The sequence below is a fragment of the Hippichthys cyanospilos genome, chromosome 13 (genome assembly GCF_059441005.1).
Source record: "Hippichthys cyanospilos isolate Australia breed blue-spotted pipefish chromosome 13, RoL_Hcya_1.0, whole genome shotgun sequence".
NCBI lineage: Eukaryota > Metazoa > Chordata > Actinopteri > Syngnathiformes > Syngnathidae > Hippichthys > Hippichthys cyanospilos.
In genome coordinates, this window is record NC_142381.1 from 8,615,800 (window position 1) to 8,642,278 (window position 26,479).

At 38.2% G+C, this 26,479-nt stretch overlaps 1 protein-coding gene across 1 annotated transcript in view; it reads left to right on the forward strand.

Annotated features, from left to right (window-relative positions):
* Positions 1 to 26,479, forward strand: part of pcdh11 (protocadherin 11) — a 136,190-nt gene that overhangs the window by 61,407 nt on the left and 48,304 nt on the right. The window contains exons 5-6 of the mRNA XM_088431008.1: positions 17,802 to 17,837; positions 22,786 to 22,984. Coding sequence (XP_088287134.1) covers positions 17,802 to 17,837; positions 22,786 to 22,984 — 235 coding nt within the window. The remainder of the gene's footprint in view (positions 1 to 17,801; positions 17,838 to 22,785; positions 22,985 to 26,479) is intronic.

Below are 26,479 nucleotides of genomic sequence, written 5' to 3' on the forward strand. Positions count from 1 at the left end.
ATGTTCCTTTTTATTAATGCTATTCTTTTTCCGAGCATCCATTTGCTCCTGTACGGGGAAACAGTGGCTTGGTGGATGGGCTTCTTTGCATTTTAGCTGTTAGCAGCAGAACATAATCTCCCTCTCGTCAGCTCCCATTAGTCTTCGTGATCTTACCGACCCAAAATGTGCCGCCATTGCAATGGGCCAGCTGGGGTAATTTAGTACGTCAGTCAAATCGGGAGCCTGTTAAGTGAGCGAGCAAATGACTGGATATGATTCATATGAAAAAAAATATTCACATTTCTTACGGTTGTCTGAATGGAATATGCTCTGTCTTTTTGCAAGTTTTCTCCTCATCTGAATCGTGTGCTCCCCCTTCCACCCTCTCCTCAAGATAGCGTAATGACGAGAAGGCTTTTAAACGTGCTGCTCTGTGATTATATTAAGAGAGTGGGAGAGCGGGGGGAGGGAGAGGGGAGGAAGGAGATCGGGTATATATAATTGCTTCTTGACACATTGGCCAAATTCTGCAGTGCCAGGATCTGAGCAAAGATGATTAACGGCTGTCCGAGTGGGTGGGCACCAGGGGTCGTTTGGGTCTTTTGGTTTCTATAGCGACCTTAGTCAAAAGGCCATATATTGCATTGTGAAAATCCCGAAGGCCCACACATTGTTAAACTACAATTATACTCACATTGAATGCATTGTCTGCCCACCGCAAACTCTCTCATTCACCCGCCAAGCAACTTGCCGCCTTCGTTTTTTTTCTCCCCACTCCTGTTCCTTTTATTTTCTCTGCTAGTTTTCTTAAATGTTCTCCTCGAGCTGGCAAGAAGATTAAGAGTGAAAATCTTGGATTCTGTGAATAATTGATGAGTGGGCTCACCTCAGAGCATCATTACAGCACGGCAGTCCGGGTAAGGGGTGAGGCTAAGATCATAATTCTGACACCAGGCTTCAGGCAATAGAAAATTGTGTCAGTTTTTCACAAGGCTGCAGCATGAAGAAGTGTTTCTCATTAAACCACAAGTAGTGTACAATAATGAGCGCATACATAGTTTTTTTTTCTTTTTTTTTTCCTGCATATTAACTGCAGTGTCACACTCGTGTCACGCTGGGAACTTCTAAAAAAATGAAGCCAATGTGATTAATGTTTTCGTAAATGGTGTTGTTTTTATGTTATCCTGTGTAGCTAATTAATGAGTTTGTACTATTGTTGTATGAATGCACACATGAGTGCATATACAGTAAATGTGCCTGCTCCGGATGTACAATATAATCCAGTTAGGTGACAGATGGAGAGGGTAAGAGATGGGGGTGGGGTTCAAATACCTCCTATATTATGAGACCTGACTCCTACTCATTTTATGCCAGCTCAGAAATACTGAAGACAAATTACAGCTGTGCATCAAGATGTCCTTTCACCGATGTGTTTGCCCCACAAAGCAAACTCCTCCTGTGTAACAAATCATCCAACAATAGAAAAGTTGACTAATGAGCTTGGTACACACCCCTCTCGCTTCAAGTGCATTCATCTCAGGAAGCTTGCATGTTAAACTGACATAAATGCTTAAAAAACAGTATACAACAGTATTTTGACCAAGAGGCTTCCACCAAATTATCACACCCACGTGATTCATTTTGTGTAGGAAAAGAAAACCTCCCTGGCATCCAAATAAGAGGGTCATCATACAGTGATTAAGTTTATATTCAAGGCTTCAAGCTATGTGAGCTATTCTTGCATGCACATGCAGGCGCGCACCAAATGTCACAAATAGGACACCACAATTAATGTAAGGTTGTCTTGATAGATAGAAAGAGTAAACGCTCTTATTGGCGGTCATCGTTAAACAAATGAACTTTGTTACTGGAAGAAAGAAAAAAAAAGACAAGCTGAAAGGTCAGTTGCGGCCTGTGGGAGCAGCGCGATGTGGCGTCTGTCACTACCAACAACCACATGTCCTGATCAAATGGGAAAACGTATGCGGCACAACCAGCCTGCCGTGTAATAAAGGCAGTCAGCCACTGTCACTGTCACATCAAGAGGCCACTCCAATCTCTTTCTTTATATGAAAGACTACTCAAAATATTAGTTTCAAGCTACTGTATTTCCAGTATATTGTGTGGCGGTTTTTAAATGCCTTATTTTTGTAATATTTTTCAGGATGTTTGTCAATTTATGTATCGTGTTTTACTTATAAATGATTGCAAGCGCTTCAAAAACGCCACTGTAAATATTACAATAGTGTTGCATGTATGGTTTGACTAGACACTTCCAGTGTTGAGTTTGTATTTTTTTTTTTTCCCCAAGCCCGCATGGCTATCAGACGCTGAACTCTCGACATACCATTATTTCTAGAACAATTTCACATTTGGTGATGCATAAACGATTAATAGGGAAATATTGCATTGTAATAGCGGTGTGCAGAGACAGGTTGAATGAAGACCAAATGAACTACTATTCCATGGTAACAAGCCTCTGATTCACTTCCTAAATTTGCACACGCAGTAGGTCAGTTTCTTAAGGGTTGTTTGGGCGTCACTTGGTCTTTGTTAAGTGTTTTAAAAGATGAAACAATCATATACTTCAAAATGTGAACATGACGAAGCCTACGATAAGACAGGATGGCAACAGATACTGATCAACTGCCTACGTTAGTTATGGTAATACTTTTACTTGGAACGTCTATACCTATACCTGTAATTTTACTGACCATAATGCATGTCTAAAGGCAAGAGTCAGTAAACCACAATTTTCACAACAAGGGCTAATGGCATCAAACATTCAGGACAAGACGATGGAACATTTAATATGTGTTTCCGTCACTGCCAACTTGCCATACTCATATATCTTTACTGGACCACACCTCCGCATGCAAGCAATCAATGATATTTCATTACAAACCAAATTCTTCTTTTAGAATGGTGAAATCCAATATCCATGCTGATGTAAACAAATTGGATTTTGTGGCAGGTGCAAAGAGAGAGAAACCCAGCAGCACGCGACTTGTATTGTAACCAAATCAATCCTTTACAGAAAGAACAACAGAGTATCTCACAACATGCCATTACAAATCTCACAAATTAGAATTCAAGCACAGTTCAGCATTTAGTTTCCCAGATCTCCTGCTCTGTGTTTGTTCCCTCTCTCCTGATGGCTGCCTATTCCTTGTACATGCCACACAATATCTCCCCTCCATATCCACCTAAACCAATCAGGGATTTGAAGACCTCCCTTCCAATCAATTACCACACAAATCAGTGCACAGGCCTTTGATGGAGAATCATTTGTCAAATCAGCCCAGATGGCTGGGGGCATGTACCCCAGTGCTAAAGGCCATATCCACATGGAAATCTCTGCTCAGACTGGGCTCTCCTGACACTCCCAACCTATTAACGGGAAGTCGTTGTGCACTCCAAATCGAGAGTCCGACTGCTCTGGTACCGTATATTGAACATTTATAAGCGTTTTATTCTGGCTTGTAGATATTATTGAATTTATAAATAGCACTTTTTGAACGTTTGTTAAACGAGTATTTGACAGGCTGCGATGCAGGTGTCAATATTAACAGCATGGCATAAAAATAGAAAAAAAGTCACATGAGACCCAATGTAATTTGACACATGGCACATGGAGAAGGCAAAGAAAAATGTGAAAATGTAATTTTCACATTAAAATCTAGTATATATATATATATATATATATATATATATATATATATATATATATATATATATAGTAGTTTCAGGCACTTTGAAGCACTTGGTTATTTTTTCTGTTTTAGACTAAGCTGTAACCTGTATACATGCTAGAAAAATAATTAACAGTTGCTAAAAGTTGATTCAAACTGCTTTTTTTTTATTAGATCTTTTTGCAATATTTATTGATAATATCCGTGTTTATAGTCAGTGCATTGAGTGGATGGGGGATTCTCTCTTTCCTAGGGGGGCTTGGCAAAGTAAGCACTGAATTATAGTCTCATGATAATGACTAACAAAGCAAGAAATGGTTCCTTAGTTTGTATGGTGGTCCAGGCCAAGCTAGCTTTTTTTAAGAAATGCATTTTCAAAGTTTTGCAGTTAACATAAATTGGGCCCTCTCTAGATCTTTCCTGTCAATAGATATTAACTTGAATGGTACTCAGTGGAGTGCACACCTCCACCAAGGATGAGCAATCCTAATTTGTATCAGCACCAAATTGTACACCTCCATAGACTCTTGCCTCCTGCGTATTACATTAAGATTCAAGCAGCATCCTCTTGGAAATGAACCATATTTTAATAGGTCCTTCTTTCGTCTAAGCCTCATTCCTTCAAAATGTTTTATGGAAAATGCTCCAGGAGTTTTTGCACTTTTTTGCTAACAACACTTGAAACAAAACCTTAGTGGTCAAGTAAATCACATTTAGTACAGAAAAGGATAAACCAAAATTAGGAATCTAAAAACGTTTAATTTATTGATTCACAGATGAAAGTTTAATCATAACTTGCTCAAGATTCACAGTCATGTTGTAAGTTATTTAAGAGATTCTTTTAATTAATTTATTCATGAAGTATTATTCAAAGCCTTCGTGTCTCAGTGATGTATCCTGGTCTCTATCTCTTCCTGCGAAATGTGTAGTGTAGTGGGAAGAAATGGATGCCAGTGAGCTCATTGTGCAAGAATAGCCAACATTATGCAGCACGATGGATCAACCGTGTCTTAAAGTCCCTGAATTATTTCAGTGATTTGTCTCAAAACAGAAAAATATCTGAACAACTTTCATTCTGTCTAGAGTGTGGAATCAACTGTTTTCCTTGTTATCAGATGGTGAGAAACTTAAAAAATGTTCAAATTGAAAAATAAAAACTTTACCTATGTAAAACCTCTTTAAAATATATGTTTGAAGATTAATGTTCAAAACAACAACAATTTTCATCCTGTAGCTGACGAAAAATACTTTAGTACATACTATGCCAAGGGATCAGTTTTTCCTGAAGGTGAAGTTATAGCATGGTGTGCTTCCACGCTTCCATGGACATGTGCACTCCCTGGTACAGCTGATAATGGAGCCTTTATTTTTCTATGTTATGTTTTCTTTCTATTAAAATTTGGCAGACCTGTTAATAATACTCTTCTCCCACATGTGTCAAATCTACAAGACATTTTCCTCTTATCAGGGTCTAATTAAAAACAAATGCCTGCCAGCACTCTACCTTTAGAAAAACCTCCATGTCTGATTGCTTCAAAAAAGCTTTTGCGCACAGCTTTATTGCAGCAGTACGGCAATCACAGCTGATGTGAGGAAACAGTGTTGGTTACAAGCAACTCTTTGATTGAGGGTGTAAATCAAACAGCATTGCTAATTTATTCTACTATGGCAAGTATCATCGACAGTTTGTTATGTAATCACACAGTTCTAAAAACTAAGAAAATTAATAACCACATTCATATGTGTAGCTGTTGCTACCAACCGCATTTGTCTATGCTAAGTGGACAGCAGGATTAGCATAAATGTGCTAGCATTACAATTTAAGATCAACATATACTGACAAGCAGATAATTCGTACAAATGAACACATGTGGTGGTGTCTTTAAAGCCATTTACGGACGATGCTTCCGCAATATTTCGTGAACTTGCAAGTGGAGCTGCCTATTAGCTACTGTGAGGTCAATAACTTCCTGCTGTCTTTCGATGTCTGCTTCCTCTTCTTCTAAACAAAACAGACTAAGCATGTTTCATGTTTGACACTCTCCCATTGGTTAAAATGTGAACACCTCAAACTGAAGCGCAGATGATTGTTTGCAGCAATCGGTTATATTCTCTCACAATATTGCACTTTTGTTTTTTGGGAAGTTCACAGCGGGAAGCTACTGTGCAAAAACTGATTTTGATAAAAGTCCACTAAATACTAAATTAAAATATGTCATTATGCACCTAAATACGGTCTGCCATTTGGCTACAAGGTTGTGCCCCAAGACCACAAATGGAGCCAATTTATGCATGTGTTATGTTGTGTTGTGTTATGTTTATATTATGTGTTAGCTCTTTAAGTGCAGCAACAGAAGTACTACCGTAAAATGCGTCTTAGTTAAAGGGACCAGCTTTCGAATCCAGCTGGCTCCGGCCTTTCTGTGTGGAGTTTGCATGTTCTCAAGTCCGCATGGGTTCTCTCCTACACTCCAAAAACATGCGTGTCAGGTGAATTGCAAATATTTAATTGTCCTTAGGTGTGATTGGGTGCGTGAATGGTTGTCCGTTTCTGTGTGCCCTGCAATTGGCTGGCAACCAGCTCAGGGTGTCCCCCGCCTACTCACCCGAAGTTAGTTGGGATAGGCACCAGCAAGCCTGTGACCCTTGTGAGCATAAGTGGCTAAAGAAAATGGATGGATGGATAGACTGCAGGTATACCGCGGTTTATCGATGCAGTTTTGCGTTACAAATAGAGTTGAGTTTCATTCCTTGACACAAATTTCATATGTAGTGAATGTCGTAGTCTATGCTTATGGCAGAGAGGAGAAAAAAATGCCAGACAAATAAATTACAATAAAAGAAGAATTAAGAATTTGTAAATGATTACCTGTGAGTAACCTCATCAGGTGGGAACTACTGCCATTATATTATATTACATTATATTTTCCATGATGTTTAACTTTGCATATTTCACACTGGCATAGTCTTTGGAGATGTAACCCATAGTGAGCGAATTTGACTCTGCATGCTAAAAAGGCATAAATATTAAAGAAAAAACAACACATTACCAGCTGATGACCTTATTATGCTCACTGTGTATGATACAGTTGAAATTTCGCCTTTATTTGTCATTATTACCACCTGCCATTAGTGTGAGGGGAGGAATATCAATATGATAAAGAGGGCCTCCGACTAAAATGTTAAAGCGCCACCCTGCCATGTGGGACTCATCCCCACTGTTTTGAGCAGGCCTATACGAATGTGTTTTACTTCTCATGGATATTCAGCGGAAGAGTGCAGGGCGCATCTTGCTTTAATAAGCATTTACTGAAGCAGAGCAGCGCCATGCACTGTCAGAACATATGTTAATGCACTTGGCTATGGCCCGGGAAACAGTGAGATTTTTTAAACACACACGGGGTGGCCCTCCTGCAGCACACGTTTGCCTTCACAAAATATATTCATGCGATTTGTGCCCAGATGGTGGAAATTAGCGTGGTCTTGAGAAGTTGGTTTCATTGGTGCAACTACTCGGGTGAAGGCATCTCTTTACTCTTTAGACCGTTTGATACTTGTCAGCTTTTGCCAAAAAGATGCAATGGTGTTTTCCAGCAAGACAATATTTGAAGAAGATCTGCACAGAGCAAACGGAGACACTGTGAGACTTGTTTCTGTGTTTGATCCATTTTTTACCAGCACTGTGTCGCTGCACGCACGAGGCGGGTTCTCTGTTCTTTCTCTGGAGCGATTGGGTATATGGGGGTGGCGGGGCGTTGAATCTGCTCTAGGTCAAAAGGGTCTCAATGTCCCATGTCACATACAATTTTAAATAGTGGAATATTTGCTCCTTGTTCATAGATCTTGTTTTATTCAATGAATTTTGGTTTGGAGAAGATTTTTGACATTTTTGTTCATTTTTATTGTCCAAATTGGGCTTTTTGCTGGGGATATGTAGCGAGTCTTAGTACTAAACTGTCCCAGGAGCCAAATTATTAAAAACTGAATAATCTACAACTTTCATCATTAACGTAAATACTTGTTTTTGTTTAGTTTCCATTACTGTTGCAATTGTGAGTGGCAGATGGTCAGCATGTCCAACTCATATTGCCTAGAATCTAGGCAGAGCGGTTCACTTCCTGCTCTGGCATGCTATGTGGAGTTTGCATGTTCTCCCCGGGTGCTCCAGTTTCCAACCCATTTTAAAAACCATGCTATTGAAGCTTTTTCAGGTTAACACACTAATAAGGGTTAAATTATACATCATCTTTAAAATGTTGTGCTGGCTGGGGTCATTAAACGCCAGGGCAAAAAATGAGTCCCTCTTTGACCCTGCAATAAGCATAAAATCCAATAAGTGACCCCCCTCCAAAAAAAAAAAACCCTCATGAAAAAATCCAGAAGGTAATGCCATAAGATTGCAAATAGCATGTTTGATAATAGCTTTGTTTATACATGTAAGTATGTAACAGCAAGCCAATCTTCCTTCCAAATGAATTTCCATTTATGCATTTTTACATATTAAACCCAGCAATGTTTAGAAATCATTCAGATAGCCAGGAGTGTTCCAACCTCTTAATGAATTTTTGCAGTCACATGTTGATGTAATCATCTGGCTTGAAGTCCACATTTATATGGATTACCTGACAAAATATTTATGAACTTGGCATTGGTCTCAACAGAGATGGTGGATGGAGCACCATTTCTCCTGAATGTTAACTATGTTAACTCTTAATATTGTATCCATAATAACAGCTCTCAGAGTAGTTGTGCACAAAGTGCAGTGCTCATTGTTTTTGTAAAATTATACACAGAATATTGTACTTGTGTGGCCTAACATACAAACAAACAGGTTTCACAATACGATTTTCTATAACTGTTAAGTGTATGCAGAAAGAGAATACGTATTGATCTTAGGGAAATTTAAATGCAAAGAACAAACTTTGAAACTTTCTAACCCTAATTAATTAAAACGTGTTTCCCCCGTCAAGATGGTGCAAAACTGTACTTAACAAATGTGACAACAAATTCTAAAAGTGTGCAAAAACTTAGTCGTGATTTGTTCTGTCACCTATTTGGAATTTAATTGAAAACACGGTAAATAATGTAATACAGTAATTGAAAACGGTTACATATAATGAATTTTCACGCACATGCTGTATCACACATACTCTGTCCGAAAAAAAGCATCCTGGTGAGATTGCATGTCTGTCCCTCCTTTTAGGTATTAATAGTGATTCCAAATCACTTATATTACTTAAACTGTAAAGCCAATGATTTATTCTCTGCATCACAAGTAATGCATTATCATATCTTCATCCGAAATTGTGATTTGGCATTCGCTCACTATCAACCCATGATGATCGATGGATGTGTAGGCATATTCATCTTTCATAGTCATTTATTTTCTTATTGAACTTCAGTGAGTTAATGGTGCTGTTTTCTTTTGTCAATTGCCAAAAATATTAAACTAAAACATCATCCATCCTGTTCGGCATAGACTTCTCAAACGTAGGTGTTGGCAGATTTTGAGGCAGTTTCAAGCAAGGTTTGATATTAGCGTCTTTGCTGCTATTGTTAGCTGTGGCTGCAGCCGCAGCTGCGTCCATTTGTGCGGCAGGCTAAATTTGGTCTAACACTGTGGTAAGCAAGCTCTTTCTTACAAAGAATGTAGATCACTCTACTTTTATCAAATGTGACATCATGGCATTTTTCCAACCCCAAACAAATCAAGCATAAAAAGCCAGATGCATCAAAACAGATCTAATCAACATACCGCATGCAGGAAGTTAGACATTAAAAGTGAGATCTTACTAACGCTTTAAATAATTGATAGCAATTAATCTGTTAATCGGACATTCCTAGTTGATACTAGTTCTAGACTTGAGTGGAATGAAAAGAACATTTTCCGTTGGTGTAATCATGTTTCGATACACTGTACACTAGCAATAAATCTAGTTAACCCGACAGATTAATCATCAGTCACTTGATATTGTATGAATATATTCTTCAGTTAAACTCTGAGACGGAGGGGGGAAAATATACATTTTGATGGATTGAAAATTCAGGTCTCTGCGTGAATGAAAATTCCCCTCGACAAGAAAGCTGAGGTCCAACTAATAAAATTGTCAATGAGTATATTGACGCTCTTGTAAAGGGCTGCAATTCAGTCAGTTAGGGACCTCCAATTGAAATGTTCCATCACTTCCCCGGCACCTCAGGATAGTCACTGTGACATTTGCAATTTGCATAGTCGTAAAGATCAATGTAACTCTTGGTGGCTGCTGTGACACGTATTCAAGTCAGCTCACATCCCCTTTCCCCATTTTTTTTTTTCCTCGGCATAGTTTGGAAAGCAGAAAGGGGCGGGCAGGCAGAGGGGGATGTGGGTATAGAAAGTCAGATAGTCAACCTCAAAGAGCATTTTGTCATCTGTCTTCACTTAGTAAGGTACCTGCAAACCTCTGCAGATGAGTGCTGAATCAAGATCTCTTGCTATTTGATGCTGTTTGAAGTCACAGGAGTTGTGAAGTGGGAAATGAAGGGGTAAAAACATGTCTATAAAACTGGCATGGCCTTTTTTTTGTTTGACTTTTCAAGCCTTTCCTTTTTGGCAAATACATGTTTTATTTCTTTTTCGCAGTTTATAATTATTAAGTTAGTTGCATTAGGAACAATGTCCTTCAAGCCACATTTGATTTCAAGGGACAGCTTGACAAAAATCACTTTGAATTTGCTTGAAAGCTCGTCTAATTGAATTTTGATACGTAATTAAATCAAGCAATGAATCAGCCTGGATCCCTCTGCAACCCACAATTCAACACTCTTGAGTACTAAAAGCTAATTATGATGAAGTTATTATCTCAGCCAAAGGGAGTACTCAGAATGGCTCCTTCTGCATCATGGAGACTTTTTTTTTGGTGAAGATGTGCTCAACCTTGAAGAAAGGTCATCTCGCTCATTCGGGATCCAGTTGTGATGAATGTCACTCAATGGGCTCATGTGAAAACGGGACGCTTTAAAGCAGGTAATCACCTAAAGCAGCCATTTGTGATGATAGCTATGCACTACATCTACATTAGCATAGCATCTGCTGACAATGTTGTTAATGTTGCTACAGTGGACTACAACTGTGTGATGGATTTTTACACCGCTTAAGACTACAAGCCCAGTAGTATAATTTTAATTTTGATGGTCACATGTTTGCATCTGATTAATGCGAGAGGCAGAGTACACCCTAGATTAGTCGTCAGAGGCCATGTAGAATATAAATTAATTGATGCTCAAATTCATATCTATGAACAATATGAGTTGCGGATTTACCTAACATTAATGTTTATTATTAATCCACAAAAGTGATCCCTTGTTTCGATGTGCCTTAAAAACAAATACAAACCAGGTGATGGTAAATAAATAAAATGAATAACGTCTAATGGATGTCAATATGTCAGGTAGGCTATTTGATAGGCGAGAATTCCAGCGGTGGAGGCAGAGCCTCGGAAAAGCGATCCCACTGATGATATTAGTTGAATGATGTTAGAGTTGAGCAAATACAGCTGTTGGTAATTTTTGGTCACTAATCCCGGGTTGTTTAGGAAAGGGCTGGGTTGATTTAACATGGATTTAGAGCATCATCCTTATCATCTGCTAGCCGCTCTCATATACTTAATCAATTACATCCCCTGTGATTAAAGTATGCTTTGGATGCCATGCACCGCACATGTAATCTCCTGACATAAGGTATTAAATGAATACTAATTATAACTTTGCAGCTATGTGTCTTATCATACTCTTTTAATACCTTTCCTGAGAAGACAAATTGGTGTGTCAGTGGAAGGGCGGGCAGCATTTTCAATTGCTCAAAAAGTGTCGCTTTTTTAGGACAGTGATCCTTGTTGAAAGAAAAGGGTGTATATTTTCTTTAAGTGTGTAGAAGTTACTACAATTCAGTAATAAATTATGAAGCTTTGTTGCGACATCGGTACATTTATTTCTCATCATGTCGTGACTTTGCTGTCTCGCAGATTTTTTTTTTTTGTATAATTCTTCGGAAGATATATTTAAAATAATTTTCTTACAGAAATTATGTTTCTTTAGCTATTCACTAATGTCCAGTGAAAAACCGATAATACTGTATGCAGACCAGTTAGGACTATATTTATCAGAATATGATGGCTTTAAACTCCCGCGAGCATTGACTACACGGTTTCAGGGCGGAATTGCATTGCATGATTTGCCTTTATTCTCCCACGAACCCCACATGTGCTGTTTTGAAAACATATTGCAGTTTAACCTCATGTCAGGGGCCGGGGAGGGGCTGGAGCTAGCTTGCGAATCGTCTGGTGGAGTTTCTGTTGCGTTTCAGGGCTAATTCCGGAAGTGTTTTTATTTTTTCATGCCAAGAGTTGGCTGCCATTTGTGCAACGTTGTCGTGGCTTGAGTTGCAATCATAAAAGTGCACTTATTTGAACACCTCCTTGAACGGCTTTTCTGCGAAGTGTTGTTTTCTCTTTCTCTCAATCGACACTGCCCCTCATCATATGCACTTATGTATGGATGTTGGCTCTTCAGATTGTCATCTAAAGATCATATTTATTGTCATATTATGGTATGAAAAATATGGTACTTTATTTCTGTGTGCAAGTTATTACATACTCTATTTGCAAAAACACAATGATAATAAAGCTAAATCTAAGCTCTGTACTGGTTTGTTTATATACAGTAAGGTAATAACCCAGAGCTGTTTATCACCTAATGGCCCCTATACTCATAAATTTCAAAAACAAGACTTGTTATTTGAGACTGTGCCTTATCTGTGTGCCTTTTAGTTTAAAAAGTACCTAATAAACCTATCTCAAGGATACATTTTGTTCTCTTGTCTAAAATGGTCTTACACACTCAACTTTATTTATATAATCTGTAAAATTTTGCACACAGATGAAGTGCATATGGATTTACTCTTGATCAGTTTGGTGTGGTTTGCTATGAGGGTTTTCTTCTATTGAATGCCAATAAAATGGCTGCATCAATACACTTTGGGCAGCTGAACACCTATCCTTAGGGAAATGGAGAATCTATTTATCTTAGTCCATACTTAAGTAGATTGAAGACTTTATTAGCACCATTTTGATGAGGAGGTATTTTGTTTGCAACAGTTTTATCCTGCTGACAAAGGTGAGCTGTGTTCATCACAAAAGGGAAAAAAAACACCTTAAACTTGAACACTGCTTGCTGTTTCTTGGCTGAGACGTTTGAGCCTGCACAAAAATGAGCAGATGGCATGCTTGTCCAAGTTATCCCTCTGTGACTATGTGTATAATTCAGAAGTTAATTAGCTCTCTTTTTCAACTTGCTCTTCTTCAACTTTTCACAATATGTATGCAGCGTGAAGGTAAAGTCACAGCGTGTGTAGGAAACCTTCAAAGAACAGGAAAAATGTCATACTCGCAATTATTTAATGAATGAGGTAAGTTGATAACTAGTACATCTAATAAAGTATATATATATATATATATATATATATATATATATATATATATATATATATATACACACATACAGTGGTACTTACTATGGTAGTGCTACTTACTAAATTATTTCCCAAAGTCATTTCTCAAAGTGAATTATTTTGTAGCCTAATTATTTTTTAGCCTAATTCGTTTCAAGGCTTAAGACAAAAAAATAATTCTAATCCCTTTCAATTAATAATACAGTGTTGATAAATAATAAAAAATGCATCAAAAAATAAAACAAATAAATATGGTTATTATATGAGTGCTAAATAGTGTAATTCAAAGTATATCATGTAAAGAATAGTAAAAATTATAGATGTGAATTTTCATTTCTGGGTGCCCTGCAATTGGCTGGCAACTAGTTCAGAGTGTCCCGGCCAACTGCCTAAAATCAGCTTTTGGATACATCCAATCAATTAGCAAAAGAGAAGACAATCTTCTTCATGTGGAGTGATTTTTCATTGCAAATCCAAATGTGGAAGAAGATTTTTTTATTTGCTTTTCGTTGCTTTCTGAACTGAGGAATTGACCAGGGCGCACAGTGGCGGAGCAGATCTTTTAAGTCCGGCGTAAAGTTTGCAGACCACGGTGAAGCGCATACACAGGATGCGGAAACACTCTCATTCATTAACATTGCTGTGTCGGGCTGCGCACTGCGTAGCACAGAGCAGACACGATTTATGGAATTCATGGGTTAGAAGCAAAAGCCTTGTGTGGGGCAGGAGAGGAGGCAAACGTTTGATAACTGAGAGAAATTCCCATTTTAATGAAGAACTCATGAAAAAAGTTGTACTTAGTGCTTTACCAATATGCGCTAGTGTGTGACAAAGGACGCAGTAACGTTCAATGGTCTAAAAAAAAAAAAAAAAGAGTATCATGTGTGAAGATTGTTTGGTATTGGTATTGTTAAGTGGAGGGAAGACATGGCAGGTTGTGAAGATGTATTACATTGCTCAGGTGAGCACTGGTGTCTCGCTTCTCATTATTATTCACCGACGATTTTTGCCTTTCGTATTCTGGATTTTCCTTCGTAACAAGACAATGGTTTTCCGAAGAGCCGTTTCCTAACATGAGACATAAGTGGAGTTTTCACTGTGTGTGTGTGTGTGTTTGTATATCAACACAATGAACGCTGATTTCTAATAGTCCAGGGACTGCCAAACATGCTTCAGCTATACCAACCTTGACTTGACTTTTGCCTATAGCCAGTTTGGACTCGAGCAGTAGTCCCTGGGAGCAAAATTTTACATTCAACCTTGTTGAGTTACCCAATACCCTAAAACTGCCACTTTCGTGAGCTGTATTTATATGGAAATGATGCAGTTCAATGTGGCCTCCAAAAGAATGCTCAGAATCAAGACACACATCAAGTTGGTTTTCCCTCATAAATGTTGGCACCATTGTGGAGCAGTGGTGTGCCATGGTCTTCAAGGCCTTCCCTGATACCACTATAGTAAAAAATTGCAATGGTTTTGGTACTTGGTTTGTATGATTCACATGTAAAATCTATTCCGCCTACATAGATATCCCTGAATATGGATTTCTCCCATGATGGGATTAAACTTGTATTTATGTGGTATTGCAAGTGGCCCTGATGACATTCATGGACAATTACTACATTCAAGCAGATATAAAGACTTGCAACATGTGTTTTCCTCTTTATTGAAATAGTTTTGACCATTGCCAGAGGCTTTGTCCTGATTCCCGCTTGACCATTCCTTTGACAGATTGCAGTGGGACTATTTGAACACAACAGTGGCACGCCACAGCAAGCCTCAACAAAGGACGCAGAATTAGAACAAAAGTGAAATATTAAAGGGCAAGCTTTGGCACTTCCAACGAATTTGCTCGCTGAATATGCTTTCTTGTGCTTTTCAACACCTTCAAAGGTATTTACTCCGTGAAATAAACTGTTGTGTGGGAGGTTGGAAGCAGCATAACTCATTAGCGTTAAACTATGAGAACCACAGGAGGAGGGCTTGTCAGGTCTTTTGAGGGTCTTGAAGTTATCACACCATAACCTTCAATTTTCACAAGCAATGACGAGGCATGCTCTAGACTAATTTGTTTAATTTTATTGCTTTGATCTTTCACCGCAGAGTAGCGATCAAACCATACGAACAAACCATCAGACAAAGGTAGTTTTTTTTTAATATCCTTCTGAGACAGAAAGAAAAGCTCACAATGACAACACATGGATGGATGGATGGATGGATGGATGGATGGATGGATGGATGGATGGATGGATAGATAGATAGATAGATAGATAGATAGATAGATAGATAGATAGATAGATAGATAGATAGATAGATAGATAGATAGATAGATAGATGGGCACACCCGAGCCACCATAATTACAGCGGAAGCCTTATTATTATTTTTATACTATTTATTGTTCATATTTATTGTTGCACTTGTCGGAGCAGCGCTCCCAATTTCGTCAAATCTACAATGACAGTAAAGGCATTCTAAGCTAATCTGTTGACATAATTTTTTACTTTTGGACGCTGCACTTCACGCAAGTGACCTTTTCTTAATTTAACACCTTGAAGTAATGTTATAGGTACATAACTGTAGTGAATGTGGCCACATTATCTTTTAGAACGCACAACTATGTATGCATCCTGTATTGGATCTAATTAGAGCCCTAATTCCTAATGGAATTCCTGGTGAGTGTATGTGTGCTAAATATTTAAATATACATTTAATGAGAGTATGCAGCAATAACCTCGCCCTTGCATGCTTCACCTTATCCCTAACTGAAAAAAATTGGGCTACAGAAGCAGAGCACAATGAGGTCTGGTGGTTTAATCAATTATTTATAAAATATTTTAATGATCAGAGTGCCTGGAGTGATCAAAGCTGCAGTGGCTTTGCCGGCGAAGACATCCACTCTACTTTGATGTGCTTCTCCAACAAAAGCACTTATCGGAAGCCGAACTCTATCCAACTCTGAAACTGTTTGTCTGAAAGGCATTCACATACGGAAGGCCAGTGCCCAGAGCAGAGAAATAAAGTAGAAAAGTCAGCCCTGGTCTTGAGCAATCAAATTCATTAGTTATATTTATATACGTCCAACTACAATTTAGAGTGTTGAGGTCACCTTCTCAGATCCTTTGGGTACATTACCATATATTTAATTGGATGGCATGGTCTCCAACAGGAAGCGTGTGTCACGAGATGTTGAATAAAACATCGCTTCGAGAAGAAACAACATGCCTCTCGCCTTAAATAAAATCCTGAATTAAAATGACCAGTCAGTGGATGCAAATGAGCCACTTGTCAAAAAAGGGACCTGACAAACGTGTGCAAGCTCAGAAATGCAAATTCATACTCATACGCCATCGGTATGACATATATTACTTTAATTATGCTCATCAGGTCATATGATTGTGTGCTATATTTGAAGCCATGGTGTGTATAGTGCCAATACAGGCCACAAGGTTGGAACATATATTCCGACAGGAACGTGCCTCAGGTATGCAAATGAGGTATTTGGTCTTCATGCATTTTTATTGCTTTACAAGGATGTAATAGAAAATGTTACAGTGGCATACAAAGTAGAGAAATACAAAAAGTGAGAAGTTCAATTGAATGTGGGAGGGGCCCTGTAGAAAGAGCAACTTAACCCAATATTGAATTTTCACATTTCTATCCTGGTCATTTAAGTTTTCATTTTCCCTAGTGCGAAGAAGATGTACCTTAAGTGTGTAAGATGAGCATGAAGAAAATAAGTTACCGTGTACAAAATCACTACGCTGATTTGACATGTAAAACACTATGCTTAAAATTTTTTTTTAAAAAAAAGCACAGGTTGCCAAAAAAGCATATTAAAAGATTGTTTTTCTTGTATTGACATCCATAATATAAAATGTGATTAATTTGTTTTGCTAAATTACAGCAAGCTTCCTTTGGTGATCATTTGCGGGAGGAAAATCGCTTGACATGAACTTATTTCCTCGTCATTGTTGTACGGTTCCACTCCATCAATCCTGCTCGCCTCGTCTAAGTGGCTCTTCCTCTCTCAATTTCTATTTTCTTCACAAATCAAGTCAAGCGCTGAGATTATTAGACACAGTGGAAAGACAACAAAAATGGTGATTAAAAATTAAATACTTATCTCTGTCCTCAGGGAGATGATGCTTTTTTTTTCCTTTGTGCGGGCTTGCGGGTGTCTTTTGTTCCCAATTTAGAAGCTTGTCTGTGTGTATTGTTCATTTTTGATGTCTTGTTTGATATTCTGCTCACTTTCTTCTTTGACATGTAGAGAAAACATCTTTATCAAAGTGTCAGATGTATGGCTGGTGTCAGGACGTTGGGTTTTGCCCTCCCTCAATTTTATTGCATTTCAGCAGGAGATTGTGTACTCAGTGAGGTAGCTTGCAAGGCTCACAAAATGTGCTTTGCACCCAGAATGAGAAATCAATATATATCCTGAACCTCAATTCCAACTAAAAACAAAGACGCTGCTTTAAATCTATGAGGTTGTCAATTGTTGAACTGGATGGCTTTAGGGAAGCTGGAAAGTTCCTGAAACAGGTTCCTTTGTTGGCTCTAGGTATTAATTTACATTGTAAATTCGCTGTCAGACTCAGTGAGATGCTGATCTAAAGCGACTCTTCTTCTGTCCTTGCAGGAGGCCTGTCAACTTGGGAAGATAACATCTGTGAATGTAAGTCATGCACTCATATGCTTCTTGCTGTGCTCTTTCTTTTGCGTCCTCCTTTATAATTAGGCAAAAGCGTAATGCTTAATATTGCAAAATGTAGCTTCGCAGCTTCTATCAATCTGCATTTTGGTTTAAGCCGTTGCAATCATAGCATGATTTAAAAGGCATCTAAAGCCAGGACGAGTTCAGTTTGGGTATTTTTTTTAACCGGAAATATTTCACGCTCACATTTCAATTTGATTGATTTTTTTTGGGGGGGGAGAAGTAAATGATTAACGACTTCCAAAACGCCCCCTAGAAATCTGCCGTATAGCAACGCCCCCCTCCCTCTTCCCATGATGTGTGGGAGGGAACCGGAGAAAAATCGTCAGTTCAAAACCATTGTACATATATCGCTCAAAATGTCAAAAAACAGTCATCAATCAGCCCTTAAATCCTATTTGGGCCTCTCTGCTTCTGCCCAATTCAACCCAATTTATTTAAAATATCACAACAATTAGCCACTCCATGGCACATTAATGAGAACATATGAGCAGCGCGTACAATTCTGCTGTGCACAAATTTTAATTGGTCACCAAGATATGCAAACACGAAGCATTCTGAGAAGCTTTAGCAAGCCTAATTGTTCGCAGGTCGTTATAAATTAGATTACAATTTAAAAGCGAAAGCTTGACTTTTTGTTCCAAATCCACCTCCCAGGTGGTGGTTTCAATCAATTGCAGTGGTGGATACCATTTTTTTTCTCATCAACTTCTTGTTGTTTTATAGTTCTCCATAAATACACACTTCTCCCGTTATACTTTAGGTGTCAATTTGATCCTAAACCTGGCATTTCCAACAACATCCATGACAGAATAGTTCTATGCTCCTTTTTCATTTCATCTTCAACTACCAAAGCCCAAAAAATAACGGGCATATTTTCATATACTTAGCCGTTAAAGCTCATTGTGACAGGATTCTGATTTATTGTAATGGCCTTCTGTACAGCATAAAACCAGTCTTGCACATCCTACAAGACCCTGCTATTTAGATTGTCAGTGTGGAGAAAGGGTCATGGATGTTACGTGATAAAAGGGGAACTGCTTGGATGACGGGAAATGAGACAGTGGTACTGAGGAGAAAACAGGAAGCGCAGATGGAGGATGCTTCGATGATGATGTTGCAATTCTCTTTAGGTGTGAACGGGCTGGATAGATGTTAGATAAACATAGGGGTAGCCAAGGCAAGATGTTTCTGAGGCACTTAGACTCGGTACGGACATGTTAGGAGTCACAACCCGGTGCACATCATAACCCAGTGTGTCCGATTTATGGAATTTTCTCAAAATGAGCCTATTCAGTGTGATTTTTCCTAAAGGTCTGAAACATATGGTATGTTATATCCAAATCAAATTGCAGTCACAGTTTCACAAATGAGCTCACAATATAACATGACTCAGCTAATTTGATAAATAATTCATCTGATTTGTCGTACAATCTCCCACTAATCCCCGGACCCACTTGCCAGCATCACCTCCTCTTTGCTTGTTCTTGTTAAACTGTCCATTTCGCACATGTGCAGCGACATATCCCCGAACGCCACTCTAATACCAAAAAGAAAATGATTTCAGAGAAAATCTGCAAAAATGTTTTCATGGGTGGAGCAGGTCAGGAGGCACAACATATTTTTCTAAGTAATCTCACTGTAGTTGCGCTACGTCTTCCTGCACATTAGATGATAAATCACCTTAGTGGGCATATAGAGGCTGGTGCACATAAAGTGATCTTCATCTGTTATAGCTCCTTGAGTAAATCCCAAACATGCCCTGTTTATCACTCATAGTGCGATGTGCTAGATTAAGAGTGTGGCAGAATACAGACATGAAAAAGTCTTTTTTTTTTTGCAATAATACAGAGGCTGCGCCCTGCTAATGACGTAAGCGGATACTGCTTGGTCCAGAGCTAAGTATGACGGACCTCTAATCCCGTAACCCATGAATTCAGCCCCATCTGCTTTTTGCCCGGATGGTTACTGGAGGGAATGTATTGGATTGGCTGGTTTGTTCTGTGACAGAACTTGGCACACACACGCTCCTGTTCAGTTTATCTCTGTGTACATACTTCTCAAGGCGCTGTTTTATCTGGCTGAACAGGCTTTGTTTGGTCTTGATATCTCTTACCACAGCTTGTCTTTGCTTTATGGATTTCTGGCAGCTTCTTTAAATAAGTGATAGCGCTTAGTAAAACACTCACCTTGACTTCTCTGGGATTTTTTTTTTCTTTTCTTTTCTTTTTAATGCTTGTCATTAACATTACCATTTGATTCACCCCTGTAACAAAATGTACCTATTTAGGACGGATGTAATTGTAATTAGCGTCATTCGATAGAATTATTTTTTATCACCTAGCGGCATCTTAAATAGGCTAGAAGGAACAGCGGTTAAAAGTGGAAGGCAATACTTTATGCAAAATGATTATGGCTTAATTGTCACGGACAGCTGTTTGTTTTAGATTTTGGATGGCATCGCAGAAACACGTTTCTAATAATTAGAATCATGTGGAGAGGAAGAATGCTTTTTTTGTAGCGCTGCCAAGCCTCCATAAGTGGGCTCTTTCTTAAGCCGGAACTCGGGCTCTGTGTCTGCGTACACGCTCCACTCATTTGAGAAACACCTGTCAAAGCTGTTTGAGAACGACACGATATTGAGACGCTTTGGTATGCATGCCACGCACACTGATAGGATTTAGCCAACAAGGTGTTGTTGCTATAGCTCTTCTGGCACAGAAAGGCAGAGAGAATAATGTTTCGGGTAATCCCACATCTTCGCAGCCATTCTCCATTTTGGTTACAAGTCATTGCGGCTCTTTTTTCTGTCATTTTTCAAAGGACAAGAAATCTGCGAATCAATAGGCTTCACCAAGCCTAACCACAAAAAATGTTGTGCTACAAAGGTTTAAAAAATTATATATATATATATATATATATATATATATATATATATATATATATATATATATATATATATATATATATATATATATATATAACATCCATTGAACTCTCTATTACAGACATTCTCACTGCTATTTTTTTTTCTGTCTTACATCTTGCTGCAGTGTGTGACCATGTACAGAATTTGGATCAATCTGCGGAGTATTTGAATTCCTGTTTTGATGAAAGACAATTGAAACCCACTTAGCTTGTTTATATTGTAGGTTTTGAAAGCCTGTCCAGCGTTTCTGAAATGCACTTGTTGTGCACTTCCTTTTTGGCAGGTTATCATTTACTCATAGCACATCCTTCTTAAATCCATCCCTCCTCCCTCGTTCAGTCCTTGCAAAGAACAAAAGCTTGTTTATTTCTGTACCATATTGGTTGAGAAAAGATACAGTCTATATGCACATAGACACCCCGCACAGGAGCTGGAAGAAGAAAGGAGCGTTTATTAATTGTGTTTTTAATTCAACACTTCCCATAAAATTTTGTTGCTATAGCAATGAAGAAAATCAAGATATTCTTTTACGTTTCTGTTGGCTTTGCACCCCAAAAAAATAAAAGAAAATCTCGGGTTGAATAATAGGATAACTAAAATTCCCTGCAATAACTGAAGCCGAGGGTGTAATTACATTTTATGTGTTCTTTGCGTCCCTACACCACAGCGGCCTGATGCATGATGATGTTACCCAGGGAATTGTCTAAAGACATGAATTCATGCCACAGCATAATGACCATGACCATGCTTGCTTCCACCGGTGTTACTTCAATGTCAGATGAAACCACTCTCCCTCTCTCCCGCACTTGTAGTTTAGATTTAACTCCAAGTTTGTATATATATGTATATTGACATATATATAAGACATAAAACATAAAAAGTAAGTCAAATTCAAACCAGGAATGGATATTACAGTGTGCCTTTATGCTATAAATGATTTAAAGGGTTTGTTTTCCTGCAAAAACACTAACATGTTTTAAGATGCCGTGAAATAAAGTCTCTTCTTTTTCTTGGCTCAAAAGAAAGGTCACAGCATGATATTGTGGAAATCTCAGGAACTGTGGCAGCCGAAGCTTGAATTGCACCCTGTGTGAGACACTGTTTTTGGCTCCCCCCACGCAACCCCCTTTACAAACCCCACCAACAAACGCACACACAAACTCACAGGCGCTGATTCTAAAAACACTGGATTACTTTATATTGTATATAAAATATATTGAATTGCAAGAAAATAAAACAACAATAATTTCCTTTAGGGAATCAAAGAGACTTGGAAAAGAATATTGATCATGTATCTTTCTGAATAAGACGTGCACTACCCTTTGCTCAATGCAATGTCTCTGCCTTGACTCACACCAAATATTTACACCAAAACTATATGAGGGTGAACTACTGCTGGATCCACCAGTTATTACCACATGTCCTCTGAAAGAATGTAATGTCTCCATTTGAAATATTTAAAAATAATTGCACACAAATAAGGCATGCATTTCTGGCGTATTTCTTTGCTGGAAGCTTGGGACAATAACAGCTTGTGGTGGGCTTTAATGGCATGTAAAAAAAGCAAGCAAGAATTTGTCTTGTTAACATTTCTTGACTTTGCTCATGGCACCAAAACTGTGACTATATATATATATATATATATATATATATATATATATATATATATACATATATTTGAATTTGTAAAAAAAAAAAAAATAGATTTAAGAGATGTGTATGCTTTTAAAAGACCCAAATTGAACTGTTCCACTTTGAAAATGTACAGCCCTATTTAACAAAAAGTGGACATAAAATGGGAGGAAAAATTAAATCCTTCAAACAATAAAACGGGTTTAAGCACAATTTGAAATAAAGAAGACTTACACCACTATTATGTGTCACTCTTTTATGACCAATAGTATTTCCGAGAATAAAGGTATGTTTTATTTATTTATATTTTTTTACTTGAACACTTCTTACTCTTCACTGTGTTCTCAGACTCAGCGCCGAGTGACGTTCCATCTTCCAGATGGTTCCCAGGAGAGCTGTAGTGACAGCGGCCTGGGTGATCCAGAACCAAGTAGTACGGCCAGTACCTCCCAGGCTCTGCCGCTCAGCTTCCCCCATGAAGACTATTACGAGCAGACATCCCCTAACAGCCGCACAGAGGGAGATGGTAACTCGGACCCCGAATCAAGTGAGTTCTTCTTTTTTTATACTGTATTTTGGCTTTCAGACGTTTCTAGTAGGTGACTTTTTATTATTAAATTGCTGAGGTGTTTCATTTGAAATAGCTATTCAGTATATTGATTTGGGTTTGAATGGCCTTTACTGTATATTTTCCTTGCAATTAAGGATGCTATATTTATATTTAATAAAGAATAATTGATTTTCTTTTCACCAGGAACCTCTAGGATGATCCCTAGAGGTGAGCATATGTAATTTATACTCATAGTAATTGAGTTTTCCATCGTCTTGTTAAAATCAACATTTGGTGATCATTTTCGTGTACTTCTACCGTCACTTTAAAATATTTTGACGACCCGCAGGCAGCAATAACTGTACAGTTTCATGCGAGTTGGTATGCTTGTTTAATTTCTGTTGCGATTTGAGATGAATCAAATAATTCAGGAAAGCTGTCACTGTTTCGTTTGCTGCCCACTGATATTCTCCATGAAAGAGACCATTGAAGTCACAAACATACAGAGCATAAAAAAAAATATATATATAAATATATAGTTGGCTGATGTGTACAGGGGCTACAGAAAACACACAGCCGATATTTCACAACACCGCACAAGGGAAGAAGCAACATAAATACATCGCAGCATGGACAAGTTGGCTCCCTGTTCAATCTGTCATTGCCTTATACTGTACCAATGCGCTTTATATTTATTCTGGTCAGTGGATGTTGTTATATTTTCTGCGGGTCCAGTCTCTGCCGCTGTTGTGCATGTGCAACACAGCAAGGTGGTTCTTTGCCAGAGTTACATATCAAACTATGAGAGTGTGCGTCTTCATTTTTTTCCTCTTAATATAGCTCAAATCTACAGGACAGGTAGAAATAAATTGCTTTTCATACACTTTATATCCATTGTCTCATTGCTGTAAGTGAGACAACAGTGCTTGCTGCATCAGCCTCTCCAGCATCTGTGCTGACAGGTCTGGGCCTGTGGTGTCAGCGCGAGTGTGATTGTGAATACATTTGTTCGACATTAGATGAGATGGGTGACATCCCGTCGATGGCTTTCTGTTCATTTACATGCAAAGGTCCCTCTTATTTTGGATTTTCTCTGATAGAAAACTCATACGCAGCTCCAAGAAATCTCATATTTACAAGACAAGTTGACATTCGTTTACACACCTGTGAAGCAGTCACTTGTTTAAATGCGAGAGCAGACATAACCGGTGATCAAACCTCTCCTTCGCTGTAAAATATTCACCATGGTGACAGAATATTTTAATTCACACACAGAGACTGAATTGCTCATCATCTCATTGATATTCATTGACATAAACATCTCATATTACATCCACCTGCTCAATCACTGCAGTTATTACCCACTTTGGCGTCGAGATAATATTTGTTAAAGCGCATCCATTTTACATGGAAGACCTCTACATTGACACATTTGGAAAGTTAACACTGGTAAACACCAGGTTGATGGGGGAAAAAAATATGAAACAATCACAGCAAAACCTGATCTTACACTTCCAAATGTCAAACAACCGCTCTTGCAAAGGTTTTCACATGTTGGGAGATACATATTTGCAGAAATGACAAATATAGATTGTGTGTACAAAATAGATTTTTGAGATTTCTCCTTAAGTAGCCTCCTTGAGATCTGTATTTTCATTTCCCAGAAGCCAAAATGGTAAAATTGCAGTAGAAGTCTTTGAAAATAAGGGGGTGTAACATATTGTGCATCATGCTAGTGCAGAAGTGGCCAAAACCAGACAAAACCACATGCCATCAGATATCCTCACATCAGAATCTGCCCTCTTCTAGATAAAAAAAAAAAAAAAAAAAAAAAATCCTTTTAGGTCAGATATCTTCAAATCCAGCTGCATTAATAACACATTTACAAAAGTGGCTATACCCACACAACACACAAGGAGTGTGATCAAATAAAAAAATAAATACTTGTGGTAAATCAGAACTACATTAAAAGCAGAGACCAATAAATATGGTGTAAATTAGAGGTGCACAGACCATTTAATAAGGAAAAAGATTGCCAGTGCAGTAACGCTTGCATTCAAACCAATGGGGGGGAGAATCAGTCCAAGCCAGCTTAACCGTGTGTAACATTTTAAATTTATTTGTATTATTTACAGAACCGAGCACTTAGGCGCACCCTGTAAATTAAGCTCCTGTTGTTGCTATACTTTCGCTGGATCACCTTTAGTGGACGTGCGTGTAGAACTCATCACTTAATCTACACATGACTGTTAAGCAAACTAACAAAGCAAACTTGAGTCGAATAACACAGGGCAGAATAGTGTAGGGTTGAAACCATTGGTGGAGACAGGGCTATAAACACATAAATAAAAGTAAATAGAGTTATAAACTCATTCAATGCCTGGGACCTATTTTCAATTTTTTTAAGAGCGCAAAAATTAAACCCAGATACCTAAGGATTCAACCGATACTTAAGTACATTAGGGACATTATTTTCTAGATACTAAAGTAATAAATTGACACTTAAGTGTCTGGGATTGAATGTCTGGACTCCTAAAAAAACATTAAAAAAAATCTCCTTGGCATTCAATGAGTGGACAAAACCTCCATGGTGAGTCATGTGACGTTGCACAGACTAGTTCAAATGTAAATGTTTTGATACGTTTTGGAAACAAAACACCTCATGACAACATAAATACCATATTTTTTTTTTTTTTTACCAAATTGGATTTTCCATTATCAGTTTGTTTTTGCGCACATCTCAGCATAAAAAAAAAAAAAAAAAACACTTGGGTTTCCTTCTGCGCTCATCAAGCGATTGAGAACATCAACTAGCTCGTAGTAGGTCGTGAGACTCCAATTACCAATGAAATTAAAGCAAAAAAAAAAAAAAAAAATACAGCATGATTGTCCAAGAAGAAGCAGTTGAGAAAACAGGAAATATTTGAGATTATTGAAACAGGTGAGGTCATTTTTACAGGGTATTAATAGTGATGACCAATTTTAATAAATATCCGCATCGTGCATTCCGGTAAGCGAGACTGTACACTTACTGTGGCTTTCTTGCCACAAAGCAAGCAAAGCTTTTAGACGTCAAATACAACTTATGTAAAGAAGCAGGACATTTTAGAAGTGTAATATTGTGTAAATGTCCAGAAAGGCAATCCATATGACATTATTGTGACAATGTAGCTCTCTCTTGAAGCCTGCATTGTTATTAGGCCGCCCACTCTGGAAATAAAGTTCATGTGACATTTTATATTTCTATTATTTATGAGTTGGAAGGCTGTTGATTTTATGGGCTGTTGCTACCGCCCCTTCAGGCTTACCTCAGCAGGCCTCCATCAGTCATATGCTGTCATGCGTTTAGTTAAGCATTGTTACATTTTGTTGTGTGTCAGCAACTTGCTGAAATCTTGAAAATCCGAGTCACTTTTGAGCAATTAGACACAAGGAGCGGTATCCTTTCCCCAAATTGTGACACTTGCAGCATATAATGACATGCAATGGCAA